Source organism: Enhydra lutris, unplaced genomic scaffold (assembly GCF_002288905.1).
Source record: "Enhydra lutris kenyoni isolate GAN:26980312 unplaced genomic scaffold, ASM228890v2 scaffoldscaffold52, whole genome shotgun sequence".
In the NCBI taxonomy this organism is placed as follows: domain Eukaryota; kingdom Metazoa; phylum Chordata; class Mammalia; order Carnivora; family Mustelidae; genus Enhydra; species Enhydra lutris.
In genome coordinates, this window is record NW_019154136.1 from 12,299,390 (window position 1) to 12,323,781 (window position 24,392).

General features: G+C 42.2%; 1 protein-coding gene across 1 annotated transcript in view; it reads right to left on the reverse strand.

The window, feature by feature from the left end:
* Positions 1 to 3,387: 3,387 nt before the first annotated feature.
* The window catches only part of LOC111157113 (arylsulfatase F), a 30,619-nt gene continuing 9,614 nt past the window's right edge, over positions 3,388 to 24,392 (reverse strand). Inside the window, exons 3-10 of the mRNA XM_022518352.1 lie at positions 23,349 to 23,470; positions 20,719 to 20,841; positions 17,695 to 18,118; positions 14,517 to 14,653; positions 9,425 to 9,559; positions 7,635 to 7,797; positions 4,197 to 4,318; positions 3,388 to 3,755 (exon numbers count right to left, since the gene is read on the reverse strand). Coding sequence (XP_022374060.1) covers positions 3,388 to 3,755; positions 4,197 to 4,318; positions 7,635 to 7,797; positions 9,425 to 9,559; positions 14,517 to 14,653; positions 17,695 to 18,118; positions 20,719 to 20,841; positions 23,349 to 23,470 — 1,594 coding nt within the window. The remainder of the gene's footprint in view (positions 3,756 to 4,196; positions 4,319 to 7,634; positions 7,798 to 9,424; positions 9,560 to 14,516; positions 14,654 to 17,694; positions 18,119 to 20,718; positions 20,842 to 23,348; positions 23,471 to 24,392) is intronic.

Sequence of the window (24,392 nt, forward strand, 5' to 3'; positions counted from 1 at the left end):
CTGCGATTCCTACCAGAAAATTTAGGTGATGCTCCCATATCCCATCAATTTGAGGGGTGTATGTAACATAATTGCCCCTGAAGACGCACAGAACAGTGGGGGTGAATTTCTTGATCCCGTCAGAGCTGATAACATTGAAAAGTGTGTCCGTCCCTTGAAAATTCCCTTTTCAGGAATGGAATTTAAACATATGCTACCTTTATTTATTTATTTATTTATTTACATTTACATTTATAAAGTTTTTCTTGGGATGCACAAAGCTATATTCGTGTGCCCCCTAGTGGTTAAATTAATCTAATGATTAAAACCATCAAACGCTCAATAAAGCTTAGGTTATTAGCTACTATGGGCCGTGGGAAGGAAGGAAATTTTTTATATGTAAAATATTTTTTAGAGCATTTTAGGTTCACAGCAATATTGAAAAGGAGGCACGGCCTGCACAAAACCAACTTTAAAAAAAACACACACTTTAAAGTCATATTATCTGGAGAGAATTTTATTTTATCTTTTTTTAAAGATTAATTTATTTATTTTAGAGAGAGAAAGAGAGAAAACACGCTGGGGGGGGGTCAGAGGTAGAAAGAGAGAGACTCTCTAGCAGACTCCCTGCTGAGCATGGAGCCCAACCTGGGGCTCTATCCCAGGACCCCAAAATCATGACCTAAGTCAAAAGGAGGAGTCAGACACTCAACTGACTGAGCCAGCCAGGCACCCCTGTAGAGAGAATTTTATGATTTATAACTCCATTTTGGGACAACGGTTAATCTATCGCCATTTTGACAAATGGCCAAGGTGTGCGCCATTTTGATCTGTGCCATACCTTACATTTAAAATATATATATTTTTAAGATTTTATTTATTTATTTGACAGAGACAGAGAGAGATCACAAGTAGGCAGAGAAGCAGGCAGAGAGAGAGGAGGGGAAGCAGGCTCCCTGCTGAGCAGAGAGCCCGATGCGGGGCTCGATCCCAGGACCCTGAGATCATGACCTGAGCCAAAGGCAGAGGCTTAACCCACTGAGCCACCAGGCGCTCCACATTTAAAATATTTTATTTATTTATTTCAGACAGAGATAGAGAGAGTGTGTGTACTTGAGCAGGGAGAGGGGCAGAGGGAGAGGGAGAAGCAGACTCCCCATTGAGCAGGGAGCCCAACATGGGACTCCATCCCAGGACCCTGAGATCATGACCTGACACGAAGGCAGAGGCTTAACCTACTTGAGCCACCCAGACATCCCAGACATACCTCATACTTTAACTCAAAAATTTAAAAGTATCTTCAAAACAGCTCATGGAAAAACAAATACTATCTAGTGCTCAGTAGGGGGCCATGTGCTAAGCCTTCTGTAGGAGTCGTCTCCATGAATCTTCACAAAAGTGCTGTGATGAAAGTCCAGTTGTTTTGGCATTTTGCAGATGGACCCCCTAAAGCAGGAAGTGCAAAGACACCTGGCTGGTGAGAAGCACAGTTGTTCCCAGGACACCAAGGCGCAGAATGGAAAGTGTGTCCTCAGCTGGATGTGGCTTGCTTTTTCCTAGAGCCTTCAGGGCAACATGTGACTTGGGAACATGAAAGGGATGGAGCTGGGATATAAGAGGACTCCAGAATCCAGGAGTCACCAACCTGCAGTCTAGAGTGGATCATCCTTCTCACTCACCAATGTGGCCTTTCTTGGTCAATCTCCTTCATTGCACACTCTGTCCCCTTCACCCATAAACTAAGGGGCTTGGTGAGAAAGTCTCAGAAGACCTTTCTCGGGCTAAAATTCTCAGATGATCTTCTGTGACATCCTAAATGCAAAATGAAACTTCTCATAAGATGTATCGTAAAATAAGAATGGGTTTGAAACTCTAGGAAAACGAGTGGTAGAGACATGAATCAGCCTTTTTATAAATAATCCTCTTATAGATGAATAAGGTCCAAGATGGTTTCCCCGGAATCACTTAGGAGAAAAAGGAAATCCTTGCTCAATATCCAATATTAGTATGGTTATTTGAGTTTGAAAGTTAAGCATGGGGACTTGGCAGTAGGATGGTCAGGGGTCTGATATTAGCCCAACAACACAAACCCTGTTCTGCTGAACAAGTTACAGAACAATTTACAGATAGTTATTGCTTGTGTAGGAGTGTTGTGGACTGAATGGTCTCCCCCCAAAAGCATATGCTGATGTCCTAAACCCTGTTACCTGTGAATGTTTCCTTATTTGGAAATAGGGTCTTTGCAGATGTTAGGATGACGTCCTACTAATCCAATGACAGGTGTCCTTATAAAGAGAGGGAAATACGGGGGTGGGCACACAGGAAAGGAAGAAGGTCCCAAGAAGATGGAGATAGGGACTAGAGTGGTGTACCTACAAGCCAAGGGACACCAGGGGTTCCTGGGTACCACCAGAAGTTGGGACAGATCCAAGCAGTGAAGGATCCTACCCAAAGCTTCAGAGGGAGCATGGTCTTGATGATGCTTTGATTTTGGACTTCCAGGTTCCAGCACTGAGAGAGATTGAATCTCTGTGTTTGGAGCCACCACACTCGTGGTGATCTGTGAAGGCAGCCCTAGCAAACTCACACAAGGAGTTGTACCCACATCATGGCAGTGCAGGAAGGAGGACAGAAGAGACTCCATCAAAGCTCTGCCTCATCCTCATGGGAAAATCCACACAGGGATCCCACCCAAGTTTTTGATATCCCGAGTTTTTTATATCAACCGAGTTTCTGTGAATGAAAATAAATCCTTTTGGTGGGCTTAATGGCCACTTTTGACTACTTCCTTTCAACACACTATGATTTCATCCATTATTATTTGTCCATTATTCGATTATCCAGTTTGAAATGATTTCAGTTATTCAATTCAAAATCATTGTGATTTCAATCATTATGCTTTAAATTTTATTTATTTATTTGACAGAGAGATCACAAGCAGGCAGAGAGGCAGGCAGAGAGAGAGGAGGAAGCAGGCTCCCCTAGAGAGCAGAGAGCCCGATGCGGGGCTCGATCCCAGGACTCTGAGATCATGACCTGAGCCGAAGGCAGCGGCTTAACCCACTGAGCCACCCAGGCGCCCCCTCATTATGCTTTAATGGTTGGCCTTTTCACTTTCCCAATCAATGAGTTAGATGCACAGACAACCTGACATGGAGAGTTTGCTTTGGAGAGAGCAACAGAGCCCATGTGAATGCTTGTCTCCTAACCCCAGAAGACAGGTTTAGACACACACATCTCACCAAGAACAGAAAAGAAAAAGAAGTTAACAGACAGTGTCACAACCAATGGGCACATAGTGATCTGGAGCTGTAAAGAAACCCATTGGCTCTCCAACTCCTTCCTTGAAATCTCACAGATGTCGACATCTGCTCATGTGGGCTGCCTGATCTCAATCGTTGCTTCTCCTTACAGTCCCACAACTGAGACGTTCTGCTCTGTGTCACACAGACAGAAGGGGAACACACCACAGCAAGGCTTCAGCCACGGGTTGTTATAATTCAATTCGGACAACTGCTGCTGGACGGGAATAATGCTTTTCTGGTGTTCCTTCACGGCGTTGGCCACCGTTCGGATCACTACATCAAACAAGGGCTCCGTGTCCCGTGTCAGAGGTGTGGACTCGGAGGGGTCCCTGGTGATGTCGAAGAGCAGAGGAGGGTCATGGTAGGTGACCAGGTTGCCTGAGCATTGGCAAAAGATGGTCTCATAGCAGGCCTGAGCTCCTGGCGGCTGAAACACGGGTGTCACGTAATGAACCTTCCACACTGCCTCACCTGGACCAGAAAAGACACGTCAGGGACATCCAACTCCTGTGCCAACTGACCTTGTGTTCAAAAGAAGTTCAGAAGAACATCTTGTGTTCTTCTACCTGATCATTCTCTTTGACCATACGTTAATGCTAAATATCATGCAATCCTTAGAACAATACTAAGAAATCAGAATCTGCTAGTAGAACTTTAAGTACTCTTGGAAGAACCCATTCGTTCTGCTTCTCAAAAATGCCTATTTCTTCAAGACCTCCCCCTGCCTTTCTAAAGACGATGGTTCTTGGAAAGTTTTCCAAAAAGGTATTTTCAGTGGTCATCCCAGAATAAAAAGACTGGTCTGGGGTTGGTGGTGGGGGCTGGGTGGGGGACAAATGAACAAGGTGCTGAGCATGGACATGAGTGACCATGACCTTGGTATTCGCAGGAAGTAGGGGCTGGTGTACTCACTATCCTTGGGATGCCAGCGCACAGCATGTAGGAACGCTCCACAGTAGTGGAACAGGAACTCATGTGCCGAGCGTTGCACTTCACCCTGAAGCAAGGGCATGAGGTTCCGGCCATCGATCACCCTGTGGACACACACAAAGAATGTCAGGTGAAGGAGGTTGGCCAGGGGGCTGTTGGAGGGATGGTCCGTGTGTTCCATGACATTTCCTGGGCCCAGAGAGCAGCATGCTGACTGTTCTGGAAATCCGTGCACACTGTCAGGAACATTACATTCTCATGGGAAAGACGGGAAACAAATCTAAGCTTTCACAGTGACATGACAAGACAGAGGAATGTGTCAATGCGTGTCCATCTGAAGAGCACTTGGGGCTCTGGCCACAGATGTTCTCAAAAGATGACTTCACAAATCAGAATTCCATCTGCACCTGCCATGCTAGTCTGAAACGGGATCTTGTAGAACCTCTTTGAGGCACCTGGGTGGCTCATTTGGTTAAGTGTCTGACTCTTGATTTCAACTCAGGTCATGATCTCAGGGTTGTGAGATCAAGCCCTGCATTGGGCTTTCTGCTTGAGATTGTCTCTCTCCCTCTGCCCTTCCCCCCTTGCATGTGCTCTGTTTAAATAAATAAATACATAAATAAATAAAATCTTTTTTAAAAAAGGAACTTCTAAAAAAATCTGATGCTTTTTAACTTATATTAGAAAACAGATCTTCTCCCTCATTAGAAAAAATAAGAGCTACCTCATAATAAAAAATACAATGATAGCTGTCACACCATCCTACAAATGATGGTAAAAGAAATAACATTGTCTTTATTCTCAGACACAATGATTGCCTGTGTTGACAATCCCTTAAAAAGCTAGTGGAACTAATTAAGTTTGGTAAGTTCGCCAGTATAGAATTTTATTTCTGAATCTTAGCAGTGAACAAGCGGAACATACATTTTTTAAAATACCATTTACTACATCACAAAACCTGAAATATCAAGGGATATACTTTTTTCTAATACTAACATTTTGTGTCCTGAAGCCATAAAACATCTGATAACAGAACTGATAAGGAAGATAAACAATGTTCATAGATTGGAAGACTCAACATGGTTAAGATCTTGATCTTCAACAAGACAATCTATAGATTCAATGTAATCTCAACCAAAATCCCAGAAGGCTTTTTTGTAGAAAGTGAGAAATGTACTCTAAAATTGACATGTGAGAGCAATCTGGAATAGCTTAAATAATTTTGAAAAAGAAGAAAGTAGTTTGAAGGTTCAACTAAATAATTCCAAAATCAAGCAAGAGTATTCAAGCCAGCATAGTATGGTCATGAGGGTGAACATATGAATCAGTGAAATGAGAGAGTCCAAGAAACAGACCAGTGGATATATCAATCAGTTGATTTTCAACAAATGTCCAAGGTAATCCAGCTGAGGAAGGACAGTCTTTCCCTAAAAGGCACTAGAATAACTGAATACCTAAATAGCAAAAAAAATTAATTCTGAACCCATATCTCACACCATATAAAAAGTTAACTCAATATGGACCATAAGTCTAAATGTAAAACCTGAAAGTATAGAAGCCACCAGAATAGGAAATCCGTGTGACCTTTGAATAGGAAAATAGTTTTTAGATATGTTACAAAAATCACAATCTATAAAAGAAAAAAGGCAAATTGACCCTTATCAAAATTGAAAACCTCTGCTTTTCAAATAATAATGTAAGAGAATGAAGGTGAGATGCAAAATGGAATATGATTGACAAAACACAAATCTGATAAGGAACTGAACTTGTGTTCACAATATATAAAGAGCTCTGACAATTCAACAATAAGAAAATGAAATTCCCAATTTAAAAAAAAAATGGACAGACGGTTTGAAGATGGTTTGAATAGACAATTCATGAAGAAGGGACAAGGATGGCCAATAAAAGGAGAATGTCCAACATCCTTAGTCATTAGGGAAACACAAATTGACACCAGCATGACGTTCAACTACACAATTATTATAATGGTTAAGATGGAAAAGAGTGACCATACCAAGTGTGACCAAAGATATAGAGCAACTGGAAATCTTATGTGTCGGTGGTGGGAACGCCAGATGGGGCGGCCATTTTGAAAGTCAATCCAACAAGTTTCTCATAAATAGATATTAACAATATATCGGCACATATTAATAATATGACCCAGATTTCCCACTCTTGGGCATTTACCACAAAGAAATAAACCATTGCTGTCTACACAAAGACCTCTACACAAATGGCCAATGTGGCTTCAATCATAAGAACCAAGTGTGCTTTTAGAATCTTCTGGATTCCCTCACATCAGTTTTCCATTGAAAAATAGAAAAGTACACAGGACAAAAATAGGACATTTTTAGAGCTAATTCCAGAAAGAAAAAAAAAAAGGAAAGAAAAATGAAAACCAGATCAGTTCTATGAAGGAAAATCCTAATCAGAGCTTAGCAGACAATATTTCTTTAGATTGTAATTCTGCATAAACTTTGTGAGTTTAATATTTAGACTATGGCCATGTCCCAGAGTTAGTGAACCGAACTGATAGAGTGGAAAGATATTTTTATGGCTACGATTGGCTCAGTTAAAAGAAAACTACATTTCCACTAATATTACTATTTTTTAAAATGGGCCATTAAGCCGAAATTGATGAATATGCTTCTTAGTAGAAGGGACTTGCATTCTGTTATTATTTTATATAAATTCTCAATAAATTCTAAGATTCGCTAAAAAGGAGGTTAGAAAAAAAAAAACATTGAGATCTTTCTTTGCTGCTGTTTCTAATTTGCTTTGGGATCCATTTCGTTTGCTTCTGAAAGAGATGAGGTCCCTCGCATGAAGAAGGACACATTAGAATCAGTCTTTGGGCTTACAAGGGACACGTGGCAGGGGGTGGAAGCCATTAGAATGAACTGAAGAAATCACCTGCAAGCCTGCCTTGGTTGGTCACTCCCAGGGAGTGGCGCCACGCCATCTGAAGCGTGTCCTCTTGCTCGGATTTAAAAAAGTCACATCATCTGGGGCGCCTGGGTGGCTCAGTGGGTTAAAGCCTCTGCCTTCGGCTCAGGTCATGATTCCAGAGTCCTGGGATCGAGCCCCGCATAGGGCTCTCTGCTCAGCAGGGAGCCTGCTTCCTACTCTCTCTCTCTGCCTGCCTCCCTGCCTACTTGTGGTCTCTGTCTGTCAAATAAATAAATAAAATCTTTAAAAAAATAAATAATAATAAAAATAAAAAAGTCACATCAGTGTTCCAAGTGCCCATGGAATGCCTTATCTTCACATCTGCCTTCTAGATCTTCCACCGTAGACATAGACAAAGCTAAACTTCCCTAGGTATTGGGGACAACATCCAACCCATTAAGGCAGACTTCACTGCCTTTGTCCTGAATGCTCTGAGAACAAAGATGATGAGAACAGGGGGTGTGACATCACCTGTCCTGAGGGACCATGCCTCCTGACACGGCCGCTAGCGTGGGGAGTATGTCCATTAAACTTGTAGGTTCCTCGATCACTTTCCCAGCTGGTAGTCTTCCCGGCCAGCGGATAAGTCCCGGAACACGGATTCCACCTTCCCAGCCGGCCATGCCTTTCCCACCTACGAGGTGAGGCAACAGAGGGCCAGTTAAAATGGTTATGGTAGCAAGACTGCTTAGAAAGGTAAATGAGTATCAATACAGACCATGTGCTCAGAGCCCACCCCATAAAGAGTCCTGATGGGGTCAGCAGTACATGTCCATGGATTTACTTTGCCCTGGGCTGCTGGTAGAGTTTGGATCGAATAACTAATCGTATTCTATTTGGGACATTTCTACAGGCTTTTTTTTTTTTTTTTTTTTTTTTTTTTGTCTGCCTACAATGCTATAACCTCACAAATACACCTGCTATGTCCCCTGGGCCTTCACACGTTTGCACACTATTTTCTCAGTCAGCCCTGCTGGTAGAGTTCCTTTAGAGTGGCAGTACCCACCTCCCAGAAGTTTTTGTGTTTTGTTTAGTCTTGTTTTAGATTTTTACTATCCTCAAAATATCATAGAATTTACTTATTCTCTTTTTCCTGGTGTGGAAAATTTGATTTTTCTTAAATTTATTTATTATTATTAATTTACTTATTTACTTAAATTTACTTATTCTCTTTTTCCCTCCACTAAACTATTGAACACACTGATTCTTTGGTTTTGTTCACTACTGAATCCAGCACCCTGAAAACAAACTGAATACAATAGTATGGGTATATGCTCATTTATTTTCCCAAACCAAGGCATTATAGAGCACGGACCCGGAAGGCAACAGTGACCCCAACACGACAGGTCTAAACCAGTGTTGCCTTGAGTGAACCAGGAGGAATGGCCATCCTATGGTCTTAATGGAGTTTTATTAGCTCATTAAATTAAACTGGAATTTCAATCAAGTGCATGGAGAAATGAAGATTTTTTAAAAAGATGTCCGTCTAGGTAAAAATAGAGTTTCAATAAGAACACTTTACCTTATGGGATTTATTTGCTTTCTTAAGAATGTACTTTACTTGTAAAAGCCCCCCAAAAGCAGACATTCATGCCTCATGCCCTGTGGTCAGACTGAGGCAGAGACTACCCATTCATGCAAAAATCATTATTTCCTACTCAGTCCGTATTCTCATTATTCATGTAAAAATAAGCTTGGTTGCTTTGCATTCAGTGGGAAAGGATGAATATTTTATTTTCCTCTGGAAAAAAAAAAATGTTGATATCTCTTCCGATAGATAGAATAACACACAGTGAACACTTTCCAGATAATTTTCTTACCACGTCAGGATGCATACCACAGACCAGGCCAACATGGTGGCCAATGGAACAGGTATTCATGCACGAAGAGTCACACCAGGACATGGGGCTGATATCTGTGCATTTAATTATAAAACCAGACACAGGCTTGCTGCTTTGCATGCCCAATCATATCCTCACAAGTGAACACCCCAGCTTCCTTGTACTCTGTACTCTATCTACCACACTCAATCTTCTATCAACAGTCTTGTACACGGAATTGGTGAGTAGGTCGATACTCAATTCAAAGTCACGTGGGTACGTTAATGCTTTAACATCTCATGGGGTCACCATGGAGGCAGATTTCTAGATACGCCCTCAGCCAAATGCCAGCCCTGGGCGTGCCCTTCATGGATGCCCATGATCATGAGCACAGGAGAGCTTATTCACAACCAGACCCCACTCCCAATTCCCACTCCTTACCTTTGTATATTCCATTCCACCCTCCACGTTGGGAATGGCCCACCCGTGCCTCCAAGTGTCCCCCATGGTCTGATGTAAAGTAGACAAGGGTGTGATTCTTCAGACCAAAAGAGTCGATGGCATCGAGAATCTTGCCTGAAATCATGAAAAGGGGGAGAGGGGACTCGTGTTATGAATGTCATCATGAGCTTTGGGCTATAATGCTAGTCCGACTTGTGACCCATTTCACTGCAAAACTGCCTTTCATCCATGATGCCCCTGCTTCTTGTGGGCAGTGTGTGAGCTCAAGAAGACTCATGTTTTCTGAACTCCTCATCAGCATCTCGCGTTGGACAGATAATTATGCTAAATGAGGAGGGAAAAATGGATCCGTTCTTTACTATTCTACTAGTATTCATTGTTACATTATTACTGCCTGGTAGTCATATTTATCTTTTACTGTGTTATACGGACACAAGCATTGATACTTTTAACTTATTAGTTATATCGAGCATTTGCTGATTTTTCGTTTGGGAGTTCATTGTTTCTGTTCTTGATTTAGATAGACTCCTTTATCAAAAGGTGAAAGCATGTTACATTGTTGCTAATAGTTCCTCCGTTTTCAAGGAGCATCAGGTGAGTGTTTAAGAAGCACGCTTCTGGTATTTCGGGAAGCGTCGAGGTCTCTGCCTGTCGTGACTTCCATGCGTCTTAGCGGCTCTGCGTTCATGTGGTCTGGTCATCCGTGTTCCCATGCAGGCGGGTCCTCTGCATGCATCTATGATCCTGCTTCTTGACTTCTTGCCAATGCACCTGTCCCACAGCATTAGGACCGACCCTAAAGACTTCCCTGTAACTTGATCCCATCAGCAGAGGCCCTATTTTCACAAACTGTTACTTCCACAGATTCCAGGAGTTAAGACGTAGGCCTTTCTTTGGGGGGGCATGGTGCAACCCCCCAACACTGACCTGGCCTGTGATATTCAATCCCTGTCACTCTGAGTTAATTTCCTCCCCTCTATGTTCTCCTCCTCACTGGACTGTCTCCAGGGCCACCCGTTTCTGCTTCTCTGATCCGAAAGTCAAATCTTCTGCATGTAGTTTAGTGTTTTAAGTTTGATTTTTTAAAACAATATTTTCTTTCTTTATTTGACAGAGAGAGAGGGAGCAAGGGGAGCGGGAGGCAGAGGAAGAGGGAGAAGCAGGCTCCCCACTGAGCAGGAAGCCTGATGTGAGGCTTGATCCCAGGACCCTGAGATCATGACCTGAGCCAAAGGCAGAGGCTTAACCCACTGAGCCACCCAGCCACCCCTATATATTGATTTTTGATATTGGAGCTGCTATGAATGATACCTTATCACCTACTATATGTTGAAATGGGTTATTTTTAACATAAAGAAAATGTATTACTTTTGGTGTATATTTCTAGCAGAGAAATTTGTAGGACATATATGTATGAATATTCATAATAAACTAATTATAATATTACTCTAATTCTGTCCTAGGACTATACTACATAATTATATCAACAGATGTATTATCTCAATGCCTATATTATTATGTATATTATTGCTATAGCATATATATTTATAGCATGCTATTAATTGTATCATATGCTAATGATATGTGTACATTATATTATATAGAACATGATATACTATTACTAATGATATATGTATATGTTAGAGTATATTATTATATTTTATATTATATATTATATTATATATGGGGCAGAGGGAAAGAGAGAGAGACTTTCAACCAGACTCCACACTGAGCTCAGGGCCCAACGCAGGGCTCAACCCCTGAGATCATGACCTGAGCGGAAACCAAGAGCCAGACCTTAACCCACTGAGCCACCCAGGTGCCCCCCAATTAATAATGTTTTAAAAATCTCTCAAAACATTGAGAATAGAGCCAGTTAAAAGCATTGGCCAACTTTATGCTTAAGGGTAAAATATTGAACTGTTTCATTAATATTGGCTACAAAAGAAGGGGTTTTCTGTCATTATTATTATAACTCATTTTTTAGGATTACCTGATCAAAGAAATTAACAGAAAACCTAAATACACGTGTAGTTAAACGAAGATCCTAATTTGATACTGTTAGTGGACATAATTGTTTATATTGAGAACTCTAGAAAGGATAATAAAACTATTATTATATGTCTATAATATGTAATATGAACAATTAATTCTACTGTATATAACACATAATTATATAACATAATACATGAGAATATACTAATAGTAATATACTATATATTACTGTATATATTAATAATATATACTAATAATGTAACTATGTTATATACTATGCATGATATATCATAATTGTAATTATAACATGCAATATGCACACATGTTTATTTTATTAGACTCTGTACAGTTTTCAGCATAGATAATCACATCCACTACAGTTACCAAGTTAGTCTGAGATGTTTCCATCCCTAGTATTTCAAGAGATTTAAAAAAAAAATTATGTGGTGCACATGGAAATGTTTAATACCTTTGTATAAAAATAAATTTTTATTACAAATATAATATGTATATTTCTAGCATCAACTAAAATAGATTACATAAACATTTATAGATGTTATATATTTATAGTCATTGAATTTCTATTATATATAATATATTACAGAAATTTATATTGTGTATTATATTATTACATATATTATATATATTATACATTTATTATGTGTTATATATAGGATTTTGTATTTATTATGTATTACAAATATTGTGTTTATTATATAATATTTGTCATATATGTCATATAATAATTTATGTCATATAATAAAAATATATATACAAATATCTCATACATGCTATATAAGACAAATATATACAAATATTATATATTCTAGGAACTGTATAATACAAACATCTATACAAATATATTATCTATTTGTTATATATTCTAGATACTGTATAATGCAAACATCTATACAAATAAATTATCTATTTGTTATATATTCTAGATACTGTATATTGCAAACATCACACAAATGTGATATATTATATTCTAGATACTGTATACTATAAATACAGACATACACACACACATGCTTCAGTTGATGCTAGACTGGTGCTGACCATTGCCATAGCCACTACCTAATTAATTTTTAAATCTCTCTCAAAGTTACTGGACACCAGTAAACAATGTAACTGTCTGTGTTGCAAACACTAGAGATTTCGGTGACCCTGGAAATCGATGTCTCATATTCATCACATCTACTTACATTTTCAATATGCATGTGTCTTGGTATTTTCGAGTGCACAACATTTCTCAGACACTTTGGCCCTCTCCTGGGTCCCTGCTGCCCTGCCTAGGGGAGCAGCCAAAGGCACCTGTTTCCCTTACACACCCGGTCCCAAATTTAATCCTAGCCGTCATCACTTTCCTGCGAACGGGTCCAGTCGAACCTGTCCCCCTGCTCTCATGGTTCATCCGTCTGCCTCACACTGGACACTCACTCTCTCGTCCCATTCTGGAGGAACCTGCTCTGAGCTAAGGGAATTCTCACAGACTCATTTTGGATGCATGCCTAGTTAGGCACCAGAGGATTTCCCCTGGGTGGGTCAGGGATGCCATTTGCATTGGAAGCCTCTACCTGGGTTTGTGGAAGCAGGAAGCCAGGTGGAGGGTGGGGGGAAGGAGTTTCCCTAGCTTTCCCAGCACCTGGGAAATGACAGCCTGAAGGAGTCCGAGGGGTTATGGGTTGGTTCAGAAGGACCCAGCCAGGTTTCCTCATCTCTGTCTGTAAAGCCCGGCCCTACACCAACAGCTGCTGAGTTAGCAAATAGGAGTGAGTAGGTTCTGATCTTGGCTCCCCCAGAGCTGTCCTGTAACCTTGAGCAAGACCCAGTATCTTGTTCCCTTATTTCCTCAACGGCCAAGGGGGATCACAATGCTGAGTATGGTCCCCATTCCTAGAACGCTCATGGGGATCCCTCCAGAACACACTTGGAAGAGGTCATGCCCCACGCATCAAAAGGTTCATGCAATGAACACATCCCACTGCTTAACTGTTAAAAGGACACTTTAAACAAATTCATCCGTATGATACCCCAACCAGGAACCAAAGCAACTTTCTAACAAAACTTCCTAACAAGGACAACAGCAATTCCCAAGACTTGGGGTTTGGTCTTAGCTTCTGGTTTTGTTTTTTGTGTGCCTGTTTTTTGTGATCACACCCACGCACCCTCCACCCGGGGAACACACACCTACACCCACCTAAGCAGAGACATGCCTTCGTATGTGCTATGTTCCATTAAATACTATTTACATGTAAAATAATTCTGAGAGGCACCTGGATAGCTCAGTCAGTTGAGCGTCTGCCTTGGGCGCAGGTCATGATCTTGGGGTCCTATGATCAGGCTCTCTGCTCTGCTTCTCCATTCCCCTGGTCTCTCTCTCTCTCTCTCTCCCCCTTCTCGAATAAATAATTAAAATCTTAAAAAAAAATTTTTTTTAATGTTTTCTCTAAGACTGAGAATTTATAAAAGCTTATTGGCTTCCCTCTGGTTGGACTTGAAGGTTTTATTTATTTATTTATTTATTCCAGAGAGAGAGACAGAGAGAGAGGGAAAGGGTGAGATTGAAAAAGCAGGGGGAGGAGCAGAGGGAGAGGCAGAAGCAGGTTTCACGCTGGGCACACAGCCCAACACAGGGCTCGATCCCAGGAGGTCCAGATCATGACCTCAGTCAAAACCAAGAATCAGGTGTTCAACGTACTGAGCCAGCCAGGAGCCCCGGTCAGGTTTGATTTCTAAAGCCTCTTTCTGCTTGCTAAAATCTATTCCATGCCAACATCCTCCATTGGGGGATAATTATAACCCAAAGCTTCCATCCCGCCCAGGCATGAGGCCAGCTGCGTGTGCTTATCTGTCTTCCTTCTCAGAAAACTTGAGTCTGATTTGCTAACTCATACACATATCATGGGAACTCAGGGACTCCCATGCACAGGACAAGCATTGAGTGTGGTTTTGTGCTGACGTTATTGTGGGCTTCCACCTGCTACACCATCAGGGATGCCTGAGGGGACCGTGCCTGGTGTGTCCCGAACTATCAAAGCACAGAGTTCCACGGTCCATAGGTCCTGCCACTTACCCACCATGGAGTCCATCTCCTGTACATTGTCCCCATATAAGCCATGCTGGCTGGTGCCGATGAACTCGGTCGTCGTGGGGAGAGGCACGTGCACATGCAGAAAAGAGAAAACAAGGAGGAAAGGTCCTTCACGGTTCCTAGGGAGACATCAATCACTCCACTATGAGTCTGCAAAATCTGGGAAGGGGAACCATATCATTTTGGTCACACAGACCCAGTGTCCATCCATCCTATACACACCCCAGGAGAGGGGATGCATGCACAAGGCTGCCTCTTGGAGAAAGCTTCCTGGCTGGGGTAGATGCCGGCATCCTCCGGCATCTGGACTGCTCCCCAGGACTTATGTGGGAGGGTTTAATTTCTGAGTGGCCTCACCTGGCCCAAGGGAGCTCACAAGCCCATGCAGCCTTGCCCAGAACACTTTTTCCATGACTGATAAAGTCTCAGCCCAGAGTCACACCCAAAAGACCAAAGGGATGGTGGCTCGGGAGTGGTTTCTTGAAAACTTTGAGTCTTTCACAACCCCCAAGCAAGCATGGACAGACATGTCTTGGCAAGGTGCCTGCACACCTTCAGGTCACCTGGGAAGACAAAGGAATTGAGTATGATCCACTTTGAGCCCTGACAACCCATAGGGAAGATAGGTTATCAGCTAACCAGGGCAGGACACACCACAGATGACACTCCTTGGAAAATGTCTACTCTGATGACATATGATGGCATAAAGAATGGGGAAAAAATGAAAAAAAAAAAAAAGTTGGATCATGGGGAGCTGCATTGAATGGCATCCCACCAAAACTGGTGCCTACCCAGAGGCTCAGAATGGGATCTTGTTTGAGAATGGGATCTTTAGAGATGTAATTAGTGGAGAGGTCATCTTGGGGTGGCAGGGCCCGGGGGAGGGGGCAGGATCCAAGAACTAGTGTCCTTCAAGGAAAAGGATGGTTTGCATAGGATACTGAGGATTGAGATGATATAGATGTTGCTTTACATCACAAAAGGGAATCTGGAGGTGGGATTAAGGACCTGGAGATGGGAAGATAATCTTGAATTATCTGGCTGTGGATTCAATGCAATCACAAGTGTCCTTGTAATAGGGTCCGCAATATGGACAAAAAATGGTGTGGGCAGGAAGTCAAGGAAACCCTGCAGCCCCTCCAGCCTGGGACAAGAAACAGACTCTTCCCTAAAACCTCCATAATGAGCCAGTCCTCCCAATGACTCTATTGTAGCCATGTAGGATGAGATTCAGATTCCTGACCTCTAGCACCATAAAATAGTAAGTCTGTGTTGCCTTAAGCCACTCCTGCTTACAGAATTCTCTCCCAGGAGCCACAGGAAACTCACACACTGAGAACCCCGATAAAAGCAACTTCTACCATCCATGAACCTGCAGGCTAATGCTGCTTATGGCAACTTCAATAATCCACAGAGTAGCTTCTGAATCTTCAGAGTCCCCATTCCCTTTCTGCATGGTGCCACGGTGGACCACGGCATGTTGTGAAACTCAACGGAGCTCTTGGCGATGGAAGCACTTTGTCACACCCCCGTATTTGTTCTTGATGTGCTAATGTAAACTGTAAGCAACATGTCCAGGCATCTTCAGACTTGAACTGGCTCACAGAATGTAACAGGATCGCTCATCTAGATCTTTTGACGTGATGATGTCACCTCGTAACATCTTAATGTGTCCCCTTGCAAAGCATCTGCAGCACTGCCCATAAAGGAAGTTTCCAGGGGATGAGGAGTTTGCCCTAAGAGAAACCAGCCATCTCATTGCATCCACAATGCAAAGACGGTTTAATCTCTCTGAGTCTAAATTTGTATTGTGCCCACCGTGGCTACAAGGGGAAGACAAAGCTACCTACAGGTTGCCCAAGATCCTTTGCCTCACCTAACTGCTCTACATGCCGCCCAAACACACACCGGCTTACAGATTCCCTACCCCAAGATGATCTCATCATCACAAATGACACCTCCAAAGACCCTATTCCCGAATAAGATCACATTCTGAGACTCTAGATAGACATGACAATGGGAGGGACACCGCTCAACCCAGCTCACCATGGTACAACCATTTTTCAAATTTGTTTTTTCCCCATTCTTTTCATTTTGATATCTCACCAGAGCAGAAATTTTTCAGAGCGGCATTGACATCACATACTGTCCTTAGCTGAGGACCCATTTCCCTTGTGCTCGAGCTTCCCACAGTAAGCCTGGCACCTCTTCTCATCTTCTTCTAGCTCATGTTTGAAGACTCAGTTAACCTACATTCTCAAGTACGGCTTCTCTGACATATTGGAAAGTCCCTACAGTTTGGACTGATAGCACCTGGATTTAGGACCATTAGGTTATTTCTTATCCTGTGCTTGTACATCTGTTGTCATCCCTAAATGCGAACTTCTTCTTGAAGTCTAGGAGGAATCCCCAGGATGGTGATGAGTCATGGTAAACCCTTGGGCAATGTTAAAATGGTGAATAAAAAATGTGTTCACAGTCTTTAAAAAAAAAAAAAATGCAACAGCTAGAGACCCATAAATGTGACTCCTTCAGAAAGTTTCCAGGGATTATGTTCTGGATGTACTGGGCTTTATAATGATCACCGCTGATCTCAGCTGAATAACATCCCTTACATAGCTCATGCTCAATGATAAGCCCTTTGGTTTTAATTTCTCAAGGAAGTTTCTTTCCGAACAGGGAAACAGTGCGGTGGCCAACTTATTCTACTATCTGGTTTCCTGGCAAATACATTTCCCATTGCACATTTTTATGCAGACAGTATGTATATCAATAGACATACATGTATTATAAATTAACAAGCCAGGTTTGTAATTTTGAGCTTTGTGTGAGTCTATCTGCTTGGTCTGACCAAATATGAATTTCAAGGCCAATGGAGAAATTGTGATTTTAATAATAAGAACTCAAACGAGGTAGCCTTCCTTAGGTACTGCTTGAAGAGTCCAGCTTGCCTCCAAAACATCCTGTATGGTACTGTCTAGCCCTAGCTACTAGTAGTCCCTTTCTTAATTCAACACTGTTCAAATCCTCCTCTCTCATTTTTGAAAAAGTGTTCATTGTGTTATGTTTTTAAAACACTCCTCTCTTAAAAATACTCTGTCTTAAGTCCATTAAGATTCATGGATTTTTTTTTCTTTTGTCAATTGGAAACTACTTTTACCTTTCCATAAATGAAATTGCCTCCTTCACCATGATGGAACCAGCTCGCTCTGCCTTCATGGGCTGCTCGGTGATGTCGTGCTGTCGTAGGAGGATGCAATCCCAGTACAGAGGAGACGTGTAACTGGAGAACCAAAAGTAGCCCAGCAGAAAAATAAAAAGAATCATAGAGAGGATGAAGAACCAGGGAAGAGAGATCAAGTGACACAGTTTCGCCAAGATAAGAGTGAGTGCAGCAATGCCGACCAGCTGCACACAAAACCAGATTTTGCTTTCGATGGCTAATTCTGTGTCACGAGAGGGATCTGGCCAGCAAGTGCCAGTGAGAGTGTATGCCATGCCGTAGAAGTAATCAAAGCCATAATGATTTGGATGATGGCACTGGTCATGTCGGGACTGGCAGTTTAAGCCTTGATGCCATTTGCCTGAAATGACAAAGAGACAAATTAAGCATAGCAAGCCGGCGCACCGTGAACATCACGTGAGCACTCTTCGTTCAGAACAAGCGACTTGTGCACAAAAATAGAACAGCAAGTAGTTTCCTTCTGCCTAAAAATCTGAGGTCAGCACCCGACCCATCTTTTGCTCTTCTTTAGCTCACAGAAATAGGTGTTGAGATCGGGTTGTGAGTGACCAGAAGGGATGGAAGATAAAGGGAGGAAAAATACAGCTGTGAGTTTGTAGCAAGGATGTGAACTGGGCAGCTTCTCATTCACAGAAGGGAATAAAGCATAGCAACTCAGATAAATGCATGACAGATCAGAGCAGATTACAGGTGTGGATAGATAAGAGAGTAGGTAGGTCGGTATAGGATATTAGATAATAAGGTATATATGACATAAGATGGATGGATGACAGGGATGGTGGAGAGGTAGGCAGATAGATAGGTACATAGGTAGGGAGATAGACAGATGATAGACTGATACAAATAAACGATGGAACATAGATGGGGCATGTATATATGTATACACAGGTGGATAGATGGATAGATAGATGATAGATAGATGAATGGGAGGATGTGTGCATGGATGGATAGATGGCTATATAGATAATAGATAAAGACAGATGATAGCAGATAGATAAATAGATAGATAGATGATAGATAGATAGAAGTTAGATATGGATGAATGATGGAGGATGGACCAAGTGTGGATGAAGGATGGTTGGATAGCTCACTGGATGGAAATCTTAGGTCTCCCACTAAAGTTCACTAAACTTTATTTGATAAAACTTGCCACACCTTGGACAGTAACAAAAAGACGCATGGGCATGGGCATCCTGTTGGCATGTGGACTCCAAGAGACAATGATCACGTGTATCCACTAAAACATTAGTAGTTCCCTGTGTGGAGTTAGGACTACATGAAGGATCCACATACTCACATCTCTGAGCAACTGAGGAGGTAAACAGAAGAGAGGCAAGGCTATGACCCAGGTTTTTCCCATCCTGCACCTCCACTAAGATTGTCTTCACTTGTCAATGTCAAGCTGGTTACAAAGCTTGATTTCAAACGGCATCTTATTTTCATGCCAGTTGAAACCCAGGCTCTCAAATGGGGACAGTAAGTTTAGGTTCCAATGGGTCACCATTGGTTGACATCTATCATCTTTGGCAGTGAGAAAAAAGACATCTGTACCATATCCATGGTTCCATTTTAAAGAAATAATTAGGTGGGCCAGACAACTTATCTTGAGAAAATACACAAGCACAGAGAGGCTTACAAATTTGATCTTATTGTGCAACATTTGCATTCAAATGTCTCATGTGTCTCTCAGTGTTGGGAAGAAGCAAATTCCTCATCTTTGAAATTAGGGAACTGGGTTATTCTCAGATGTCCCTTCTGCCTGTAAGTTATCAATGATTCTGTCAATGTGCAATGCAATTAACTAAGAATCCTGATTATTACCATCCCTCTGCAATGCAATCAGGAGACTAAATGCAGACTTAATAATTGCCCAAGGGAGCAGCACTCACCTGAGCTGTGGAAGTGGTGAAGAAAGGAGCTAACCCATGGGGACATACTGGAAGGGGTCAATGGAAACTTTCTGAGGCAACCAAAATGCTCCTTATCTTGACTTAGGTGACAGATACAGGGTGTAGACATTTTTCAAAAGACATTTTTTTAAAGATACATTTTATTCTATTTGGATGATGGCTATAGGGTGTAGACATTTAGATGGAGTCCAAAATTGACCCCATAAGAAGTTAATGATGCATCAAGCTATTCGTGTGCTCTTAAGAGAGCTCATCACATTTCTTAAAATCATACACGGTAAATGAGATGAAGTATTTCAAGGTTTGCAGAGGATAATAGAGCAAGACCATCATAGAACAGTAGGGGTCTGTATAGAAAAACATGGGGTGGCCATCTGGCAAGGCCTGGTGTTCAGGTGGGAAGGGATCTTCTGTGGTGCCTGAACTATGTATGAAAAGGATAAACATGCACCATTTAGGAAGGAGTGAGTGTGTGTGTGTGTGTGTGTGTGTTCAGTGGAGAAGGTCATTATGATAGAGGGTCCCAGGTGAACAAAACACAACAACGAAAGAGGGTTCTGTAGGACACAGGGGACACGCTTACTTGAGAAAGACCATGTACTATATTAAACAGATTAATGTTGGAAAGAGAAAGGCCAGAGGTAACCAATGAAATGGCAGATGTAGAGCAACCGTCACACAGAGGGTCTTCTCTGCCACAGCCAAGATGAATGCTTATTTTGAAATAAAGAGTTTCCAAGGAAACCATGTCAAGTAGAGAACACAGGGGTGCGGGGACAGTGCAGTTGGTTAAACATCAGACCCTTCATTTCTGCTCAGGTTACGATCTCAGGGTCGTGAGAATGAGCCCACATCGGGTTCTGCGCTCAGCAGAACCTACAGCCTACAGCGTGCTTTGGATTACCTCTCCCTTTCTCTCTGCCCCTCCCACTCATGCTCTCTCAAATAAATAAATAAATCTTGAAAAAAGGACAGAACAGCACATATTATTTTTTATAATAAATAAGTCACGCCTTAGGCCACTTCTTACCTATTATTGCCGTGCTATACCCTTGCTTCTTCAGTAAGGCTGCAAACGTCGTCTCGTTACGAGGGAGTCCGGCAGGGGCTCCAAGTGTGATGATGACACGGTTCTGTGTGTTAGAGACCATTCCTAAGTGGGATGGAAAAACAAAACAAAACAAACAAACAAAAAACAACAGAACACACATATACAGTGAGTAAATGCCCTTCAGCATCTACTTAGGGAGAAATTGTTCTTCTCTTAGGGAGAAATTAGGGAGATGGGTTACTCTCAGACATCCCTTCTGCCTGTAAATCATCAATAATTCCGTCAATGTGCAATGCAATTAACTAGGAAACTGTTCGTTACCATCCCACTGCAATGCCATCGGGAGACTAAATGCGGACTTAATCATTGCCAAAGGGAGCAGCACAGTTTTTTTCCTCTTCATTGACTCTCTTGAGCTGTGGTGGTGGTGAAAGTAGGAGCTAACCCATGGGGACATCCTGGAAGGGGTCAAAGGAAACTTTCTGAGGCAACTGAAATGTTCCTTAGCTTGAGTTGGGTGACAGATGCACAGTGTAGACATTTTTCAAAAGACATTTTTTTTTTTAAATACATTTTTAAGGCCCATCCACCATGAAGAGGAAGTGAGTTATGGAGGGTTCAGGAGCTGGAAGGTGCAGATGTAACACGTGAGGAATAGAAAATCATCACGCAGGGGAGGAAAATTGTGTTTCCCAGACAGAATGCACCCTGGTCTCCACTACAGTCCCCTTTAGACGTTTGCATGCACACACAACATTATCAGACATGCACAAACACATCATTCAAATAACAGTCTGCACATACACTCCACCATGTTTATGATGACACAAGGTATCTTTTCAATAGACACTGGTCATTGAACATTGAACACAAGCTGCCCTTCGTGGGGAAATCACTGTATTGGAAAAGGAGCCAAAAAATGAAACCTTGTGAAAACTTCAAAGCCTACTGTTTCTACAATGGATTCTGTCTTCTGACAATAGATTTTAGTTGTATTTGTACAAAAGGTAGATAAGCCAAATGTCTGACAAAAACTTGACATTGGGGCTTCTGGGAAGACCGGGCACCTAGTTTTTGAACCTCTCCATTCCTTACCAAAAATAGAGCAATAAGAAAACTGCTCACTCATGAACATCACTAGTGACAAATCTAGGTGACAGGTAGATGGGGACATGTCAAACAAGTCCAAGATCTACATTTTACAGAAAAGAAGCAGAAGAACGCAAACCAGTTTCTGAAGGATCCATTAACTGAAGAAGGCCAGAATAGCCACCAGCTGTTCTCTGGAGAAAAGCGAAAACAGAGGGACTTTTCCCAGTCTCACTGCTAGTAACCAAAGATTTCTGGGTGTATTGAAAATGTTGGAGCAATCCAGCCTGAAGAACTCTGTAAACCGACCTATCCTGGCTTCCTTCCAAAATGGCGGCCCAACCTTGAAGCAATATCCAGGAGTGTAGAGGAAATTGAATAAGACAGGACAGAGTGTGTGAAAAGAAAGAGAAATTCCATATAAAACCAAGAGAGGCAATTCAATAGGAGACTTTCAGAGAGGGAGCTCCCATTGCTTAAATACCATATACAAGAAGGCAAGAGAAAAAGTCTTCCACGTTGGATTTGGTAACCATGTCCTCTGCATGAAACCATCTCCTTTGTAATGTTAGGGAAGCTAGTTTTGCATAAAGTGAATATCACAGAAGAAAAAAAGAAGAGTCAAATCACCTATAAGTTTACCATAAGGGAAAAAAAAAACAAAAAAACAGCTGGACCTGATTCATCTTAGCACAAGCTAACCAAGATATTGTCAACCTCATGGGATGCAAAAGGTTATGTGACAGTGTGAAACAAACTCGACAAGGGTCTTCTCAAGCTTGACTAAGAATTGGACGTAAGAACTGGACATGATTCACCTAGGAATTGTATGCTCTGCTTCCTCTTAAACTATAGAATATGTGTCCATAAATCATGGCCAGTTTGACCATCTTTGAAAATATAACCACATGGCCCACCCATTCCCGTATTGTATTGTATTGTATTGTATTGTATCCAAAAGAACTGAAAATGCGTGTTGAGTCAAAAACGTGTACAGGCAGGCACACAGCAGAACTATTCATAAGAGCCTAAAGCCGGAAACAATCCAACGGTTGGTCAATCAAGAGATGAATAAACAAAACATATTAAAACCATATAATCCTAAGGTGCGTGATAACCATTGGAGACCTTCTGGCAGGTCCTCATCTTGACACCCCCAATTAGTGCAGATGCATCCTGTTAATTACTTCCTTCCAAGACAGCTTGTCATTCTTGCCCTGGGAGGAAAAGACCTGCCTACTCCTGATCATGGAACACTCAGGATAAACCATCAGGGCGAGGTGAATGGACATAGGCATCTGCAGGGAGGGCTTGGGTCAATGAGGGGAACAGTGGTTTCCATGCAGACATCTGCAGCTGTGAATGCAAGGACCAGTGTGTGTGTGTGTGCGCGTGTGTGCGTGTGTGTGTGCATGCGCACTTTTGGGGGGTAATTTTTAAAAAATGGACTAGCCACATTTTCATTTCCTTGAATCCTAATGTGCCCACAGACCGTAAAAGAGGCATGCCCATCTACGCACCTGATCGGATGGGGTATCTTCCCGTGAGGAAGGCGGCCCGGCTTGGGGTGCACATGGGGCCTGCAGAGATGTGGTGATTCAGCTGCACGCCTTCCTTGGCTAAGCGGTCGATGTTTGGTGTCCTGGAAAGAGACAGAAAGGGAATTGCAGAGAGGAGGAGGAGGGAAGAGATAGACGGAGGCAGAAACCAACACGCTGTTTACGATGATTCCCGGAGCTCAGAACAGCAGAATAATGAACTACACGCAGAGCCCTATTTCCTTTTTCTCCTCACATCATGGAAAAAATACAGCTGGGGTTTTAGACTGTGGCTGTCTCTTGGAAGGTTGATATAATTTGCTTCTGCGATATGGTGTCTAATGAATATATGGCCCTGGCTTCTAAAATATATATTAAAAAACTTACGTGTCTGTGGACTGATTCATTAAGGCGAATGACTTACAGACTTTAGTTATGCCTAGATACTTGCAGACACAAGGAAAAGTTCGATGCACGTGTTCCATAGAGAGATGTCCTTGCTCTAGACCAAGTTCGCAACCCCTGCCTTGTCATTCCCTGTAAAGACTCCTGGAGGTTGGAGACCATCAGGTAGACTTCTACAGCACAATCGCTTGACTGGATGCAAACTAAGTGTACTGGGACCTCGCTTTCGTCATGACAGAAGTGATCGAACAAAATGGAATTGTTAAAGTGTAGGGTTCACACGTCGAGTGTGACAGCGACACACGTCAATGGCTTTTGTCACCTACCACAGAGCTCTGACTCTCTTTGCCCTTTGTTGTTTGATTTGTTCAGAGGACCCTCTCTTAAAATGGAAGGATATCACCTTAAAAGGCTTCAAAAATTAGGAAGCATAAAACGACCAGTTCCATCAAGTAAAAGTATGCGTGAAAATCATCACTCATCGGGGTCATCTGGGGGGCTCGTTCGGTTGAGCCGGAGACTCTTGGTTTTGGCTCAGGTCATGATGTCAGGGGCGTTGGATCGAGCTCCCGTTGGGCTCCGTGCTCAGTGGAAAGTCTGCTCGAGATTCTCTCTCTGTCC